This window comes from Bidens hawaiensis, unplaced genomic scaffold (assembly GCF_021521415.1).
Source record: "Bidens hawaiensis isolate Kalapana, Puna unplaced genomic scaffold, B.hawaiensis_p1.1 tig00010302_1, whole genome shotgun sequence".
Classification (NCBI taxonomy): Eukaryota; Viridiplantae; Streptophyta; class Magnoliopsida; order Asterales; family Asteraceae; genus Bidens; species Bidens hawaiensis.
The window spans coordinates 816577-823321 of record NW_027491781.1 but is presented as its reverse complement, the minus strand read 5'-3'; the positions used below and the strand labels follow the sequence as shown (position 1 = coordinate 823321).

The window sequence follows — 6745 nt, the reverse complement described above, 5'->3', positions numbered from 1 at the left end:
TTGCAATATTGCTTCATAGACACAGGGCAGCTGTGCTTATACAAAAGCATATTAAAGCTAAAATAAGCAAGAAAAGATTTGATGATGTTCATGGCGCGACAATTACGTTACAAGCTGGTATTATGTTATGAAAAGTTTAAATAACTAATGTCATTTTAGTCTTTATTTTATCTTACTAAAAACGTCTTTTCAGTTATACGTGGCTGGCTGGTTAGAAGATGCTCAGGGGACATTGCTTTACTTCAATTTGGTTCTGGAAAGGTAATTTCATATATTATTTTTATTTTATCAACTATATTATGGTGCTAAATAACAAACAGTTTATGTTAATTAATCTGGTATATATCATTAAAGTAGACTGATAATATCTGCTTTTCAAGATACACAATTATGTAATTATGCATCATTCTGTTTAAAATCATTTTATTAGGGGTGTTTGGATATGAGTTTTGGAATTTGATTATTTATAAAAAAGTCCTTGACTTTACTTTTGCATGATTATCCCTAGACTTTCATAATTACCTATTTACAATTTCTTTTAACATAATTTCAGAGACTTGTATTTTATTTTACAATTATCTAAAAATCATTTTTGGCCATTTTTTCACTATCTTTTTAAATAATCAGAATTTTCCAAGTGTCCAAATTATCTGATTATTACAACTTTAAACATTTTATAACATCCCTTTTGTATTATGCAGCTTACATGTCTTATATTAGTGTATTATTTAAGAAATCGTATTTTTTTACAAACAGGGTAATGTGTCGGATGAAGTGATGGTAAAATCATCGTATCTTGCTGAACTACAAAGAAGAATCCTAAAAGCCGAAGCCGGTTTAAGAGAAAAAGAAGAAGAAAACGATATCCTTCACCAACGTCTCCAACAATACGAAAACCGTTGGTCCGAATACGAGCTTAAAATGAAGTCAATGGAAGAAGTATGGCAAAAACAAATGCGTTCGTTACAATCCAGTCTTTCAATAGCCAAAAAGAGTCTTTCATATGATGATTCAGAAAGAAACTCAGACGCATCAATCAACACAGCAAATGACGAAACCGCCCCTAGTTGGGACGCTTCTGCAACAAATGGTGGTGGGAGAAGAAACGGGCATGAAAATGTAAGACCGATGAGTGCTGGTTTGAGTGTGATTAGTCGGTTAGCCGAAGAGTTTGAACAAAGAAGTCAAGTGTTTGGTGATGATGCAAAGTTTTTGGTGGAAGTGAAGTCGGGTCAAGTCGAGGCTAATTTGAACCCGGATCATGAACTGAGGCGGTTAAAACAAATGTTTGAAGGTTGGAAGAAAGATTATACCGCGAGGTTGAGGGAGACGAAGGTAATTTTGAACAAACTTGGGCATGAAGAAGGTGATGGTGATAAAGGTAAAAAGAAATGGTGGGGAAGACTTAATAGCTCGCGGGTTAATTGAGTTTTACGTGGTTTTTAAATTTTAATACGCGATGTATAGCAAGTGTTTTAAGGGTCGGATGTCGATCTTTTGGTTTGTTGTTTATACTTATATTTTGTCGTGGATTTGGGCGTGTGACGATCATCAATATGTCGATGCATCGCTTCTGGTGAGCAAACGAAAAACACTAATTATTCTTCATTTGAATTGAAGATGCTTTTTTAATTGGTGTATTCGTTTTTATAAATTCCAACTACTATCTTTTAATCGCAGATGGTTTCAACTAATGAATTGGCTGATAATGATCCTAGATTTTATCATTATTTGTTCCCAACGGTTCACGACTAGAGGTGCACAAAACCTGGTCCTTCAAAAACCGGGATGGAACCAGTTCTGGGTATGGTCAGGTATAGAGGTGCACAAAAGAACCGGTTCCGGACCCGACCCGGTGATTCCTACCTGGAACCGGACCCGGCCCGGTGATTCCTACCTGGAACCGGTTCCGCCAATACCCGGTCAAAACCCGACCATAACCTACCCAAAAGCAGAAAAAACCCGACGGACCCGGTCAAATACCCGACTATACCCGGAACAGGTTCCTACCCGGACCCGGTTTTGACTTTTGTTGACCATACCCGGTTCCGGTTCCTGAGAAGACCCGATTTTGTGCACCTCTAGTCAGGTATTTGACCGTGTTAACCGGTTTTTTTTCTGGGTTTCGGGTAGGGTAGAGTTTTTGACAGGGTATTTTTCGGTTCCAGTATTGGATACGCTTCCTGGAGAAATTCTATACCAGGTCGTACCCACGGGTCGGGTACCCGATGGGATATGGAACTGGGTATTTTGTGCACCTCTATCTGCAACTAACAAAATGCTAACGTCGTTAGTTGCAGGCTCTCAGAATAACGCTTTTGGCCCGAAAAGTCTTTTTTTTTGCCAGAAGATTCGCATATTCATGCATGTGACATATGACAAGAGATTTTATGTTAGAACAAAAATCCAATGGAGTTTTGTGACTTGACAAAACATTTGTCGAAACAACATACATTTGTTAAGACTTAAGACACGTATGTAACACTTATATATCTATAAATACATGCACATCTTATTCCATTCATATCACAAACATAAACATGCCAACTTCATCTAATTCTCATACCAACAACAAAAACCTACAAGACCTCATTGAATCATCCCGCCCATTCCTCCGCGACGACGTCGAGTCAATCGACAAAAACCTCCCGACCCCTACTGGGCACATTTTCAGACCATTTATACCACGTCTACCGCATTTTAAAGCTATGGAAGGCACCCGACTCTATATGTCTCTTCGGTCTTTTCCATTCGGTTTACTCCAACTCCTACCACGGCCTTGCGATCTTCGACCCAATGAAAGACCGAGATATTGTTCGACAACATGTTGGAGACTTAACCGAAGAGTTAATCCACTTGTTTTGCACTGTACCTCGTCACACGCTCATCCACGATGATCTTGTGTTTCGTTACACTGATTCCGAGCTTAGGGAACACCTTCAAGCTTCAAAAGAGTGTTTAGAAGATGAAACATGGAGGAATAAGCTTCATGAAGTTGTTCCGGTGAACGGTGTTGAGATTAAACACATTCGAAAGAGAGGTCTTGGCCTAATACTACATGGGGGATCATTGGTTTGGGCCTTGTTAAGTAGATGTAGACTTTTATTCTTCAATTTGTGACAAAATAATAATAATAATAATAATAATAATAATAATAATTATTATTATTATTATTATTATTATTATTATTATTATTATTATTATTATTATTATTATAATAAAGCCCGAATATGTAGCTTAACGTGCCAGGTTTTTAGGTTTTGTTATGTTTAAACTTCATCTCATGTTCCGTGAATTAAATGCTTCTTTTTTTCTAAACCGTAAACCAAACCGTATTAGCCGGGTTGGAAAAACTAAACAGTAAAACCATACTGATGACCGATTCAAAAAGTTTCACAAAAGCCACTGAAAGTTTCATATTGGTTCATGAGTGAACCATAAAAACCAAGTCAACTAATCAAAAAAACAAAATCTGCTCAGTTACAATCTCTGTTGAAACAAGTAATGAAACAACAAAGCATATTGTAGTCCCAAATGCAAAATAAATGATATTCAGTTATACAAAGAGGTGACACTTGCCTGATATTTATTCATCATCTTCTCGCATATCGGATTTCCTCTTAGCTTGCAAAGCCAAACGCGCATCTCTTTCCCTTTCAAACTGACGATAATCTGCACGCTCCAAGAACGAAACTTTATCTAGATATTTATCTCCACTTTTCTTATAAGTTTCAAGTTCTTCATCCAAGCGGTTTTCTTCCTTAAACTCGCCCCAATCTTTTTTAGTCTTGTCAAGAACACTTAGTTTTGGTTTCCCTTTAATCTGTTCAAGAATTGCATCAACTGCAGAAGAGTTGCCAGCCTTTTCTTTTTCTAACGATTCTGCCATGTTGGCATCAACTAACTTTTTAACTTCAATGGATTCCCCTGCAAAGTCTCTAACTTCCCTCACCTGCAAAATCAAAAGTCAAAAATGTTAATAAATACAGTAAAGTACGGCGTTAGTCCTTGTAGTTTTGGCGTATCGTGGTTTCATTTTCGCTTCAATTAAAGCCAGTTTTAAATTTGTCTGTTAAATGGAAGGGCTTTTTAGTCATCGTACACATAAGAACTACTTGTGTATTTTACTCAATAATCTGATACTTGGGTGATTAATTGTGTAATTTATACAAATATTAGATTACTGAGTAAATGACACAAATAGTCCATATGTGTAAAAAGACTAAGGGGGTGTTTGGGATTGCTTATTTTCACCAATTCATAACTTATTAACTTTTTGAAACAGAATAAGGTGTTTGGGATTGCTTATATTGTAAGAGAAAAAGTTTCATAAGTTACAATGTTGTAACTTATTAACTTAATGAAAAGTTATAAGAAGGTATAATAAGGAATCCCAAACACACCCTAAAATGCCCTTCTATTTAACAAAGAAATCTAACAGTCTGGCTTTCATTGAAACGTAAATGAAACCACTTGGAATTTTTGGATGAAAAGGGCTATTTGACCAAACCACAGGGACAAAAAAATTCTTAACAAAATATTATCGGAAGGACTAAAACAGCAATGAATATACCTCAACTTTTCCTCTTCCTGCAAGAGCAGCCATATTGGCAGCATCCTTGGCGGCAGAGAGGGCAGCAGCTGCAACCTTTAAGGCATCTTCACCCACACTGTCTTGTTTATCTACTGGTTTTGGAACTGGTGCGGGTTGGACAGGTGAGGTGGTCTTTGGACCGAGTCCAAGAACAGTCATCCAACTCTAATGAAGATGGATAAATAAATATGTTGAGCGGAAAATAGTTCTATTATAAGATTATGTATAAGAAGACTTACCGAAGCAGGTTGTTTTGAAGAAGGTTTAGATGATTTTCCTTTATTATTTGCGGTAGACTTTTTTAAAATAGAATTCAGCTTATCTGTGAAAATCCCTTTATTCATCTGCTGCCATGCGGCATCAACTCTAGCATTTTTTTCTGGGATTTAAGATTTAACCAAATTAAAATTTAAATTAATGGAATAAACATAGGTATGAGAAAAAAGATAACTTGTAGCAACCCGTTAAATTATGAAATATTTCTGTTTCTGTGTGAAAATTGAATTGAAATTTTTGTTAACCACTTAATAATGAATTTGGGCCTAAAATTTAGACTATTTGAGGAAATTATATATTAAAAAAAAACCATTCTGTCAGACGTAGCGGTAAAAAGTTCGAAATAAGACGAGCCTTATCAATCTCAAGTCGAGCCCAAGCTTCAGACAAAGCTTGTTTAGTTATCAAGTCCGAGCTCGAGCCTTGTATTGGAAGATCGTTTAGGCCTGTCAAGCCTTAACAAGCCTAGTGCAGTAGTGCTTTTTTAAGTCTTAACTCCTTTAGACTTCTATCTAATAATTTCACACCGTAATGCCGAGCTCGAGCCTTGCCTCGTTTAAGGTAATGCACACGAGCTCAAGCTAAAACCTAAGTCGTTATATTTTTTTCTCAAAATATATAATAATAATAATACGAATAATAATAATAATTAAAATGTATAAAAAATATTTAATAAACAGTAAACGAGCCGAGCTCGATCTTAAAAAACGACTTATAAACTTTATAAAAGGAGCTTGAAACGAGCTCGGTATCAGCTTGTTTACACCCCTACTTGTCTTTGTTCCTGTAAGTTAGCTAACATTTATCATAAAAAAGAACGAAGCATTTCATCGAACACTTGGCGTGCGAACTCGCAAGTTAAAAAAAACACCATACGAAACTAATCACTCAAATCAGCTAGTAATTTTCTTTTGCATCAGCAGTCAATTACTACTATTATTAGTAACTTATTATTTTCTTTTACTTCTGTTTTTTGCTAAACTTTACTGAATCCTTTTGTCTGTTTGTTTGTCAAGTACATTATTAATTACTCTATACTGCACACTATGACCTAATTCGATCTATAATTAATTAATTAAATAATTTATTAATTATAACAATCAAATCATTAATCATACCTGGAACGATTTGTGGATTGGATTCAGAAACATTAACATTAGGCTGCGTCTGTTGTTCGCTCATTGTTTATTGAGAGTTTGAATATCCAATTCGAACCGTTGGATATCAAATTCGATTGGTTAATTGTTTGCTAATTGGAGTGTTTGTATAGATATATATATATATACATATATATATGATTTAATATTTGTAAACAGTAACGAGAGGATTTAAATATCGAGGGTTTTCAGAGTGAAGATGACGACGAGACCTTCAAACCTAATTAAAGTCAGTCGTCGACTTTTATCAATAGTAACTTTTTTCTTTTTTTTTTAAGAAAATAAGGATTTGAACTCGGGTACGGTGGATTGTATATAATTAAATACAGTGTCCGACCGATCAACTGAGCTAGCCGCTAGTTCGGTTTTGTCAACATTGGTGGTAAATATCGTGTACGATCAACTGGGCTAAGCGCTACCCAAAGATTTGAACATGTGCCCCATGGGTTGTAAACTGTAAACATAGTGTTCGTCTAACTGGTTACGCGTTAATCTGCCTTTAGTGTGAAACAAATTTAATTTATTTTCAAACGGAATTGGAAACCTTCGTTGGCAATATATACCATAATATCTATACTTATATTACATTATAATACATATAAGCATCCTTTCATCTTCTATATTCTCTCTTCATCAGATGCCAGTATATTAATAATTTAATAACTATCATTCATCGCCGGTGTCACAATTATCTAATATACCTTCAGTAATCAGTAAT

At 35.4% G+C, this 6745-nt stretch overlaps 1 protein-coding gene and 1 pseudogene across 2 annotated transcripts; one reads left to right on the top strand and one right to left on the bottom strand.

Annotated features, from left to right (window-relative positions):
* The first annotated feature begins 6 nt into the window (after positions 1-6).
* LOC143534759 (myosin-1 pseudogene) lies at positions 7-1630 on the top strand (annotated as a pseudogene). Its single transcript, XR_013135601.1, has 3 exons — positions 7-117; positions 194-261; positions 757-1630. The product of XR_013135601.1 is annotated as a myosin-1 pseudogene (transcript).
* A 1835-nt stretch (positions 1631-3465) lies between these two features.
* Positions 3466-6258, bottom strand: LOC143534758 (uncharacterized). Its single transcript, XM_077029174.1, has 4 exons — positions 5989-6258; positions 4834-4973; positions 4574-4759; positions 3466-3952 (listed from the first exon to the last, which is right to left on the bottom strand). The coding sequence occupies exons 1-4, from the start codon at positions 6050-6052 to the stop codon at positions 3587-3589; spliced, it is 756 nt and encodes a 251-aa protein (XP_076885289.1). The 5' UTR covers positions 6053-6258; the 3' UTR covers positions 3466-3586.
* Between the last annotated feature and the right edge of the window lie 487 nt (positions 6259-6745).

Excerpts from the sequence above, each read along its gene's own strand:
- LOC143534758 (XM_077029174.1), bottom strand. The coding sequence starts at position 6,052 with ATGAGCGAACAACAGACGCAGCCTAATGTTAATGTTTCTGAATCCAAT. Across the intron at positions 4,974-5,988 it reads CAATCCACAAATCGTTCCAG|AAAAAAATGCTAGAGTTGAT; the intron begins GTATGATTAATG and ends CTTAAATCCCAG. Across the intron at positions 4,760-4,833 it reads CTTCAAAACAACCTGCTTCG|AGTTGGATGACTGTTCTTGG; the intron begins GTAAGTCTTCTT and ends CATCTTCATTAG.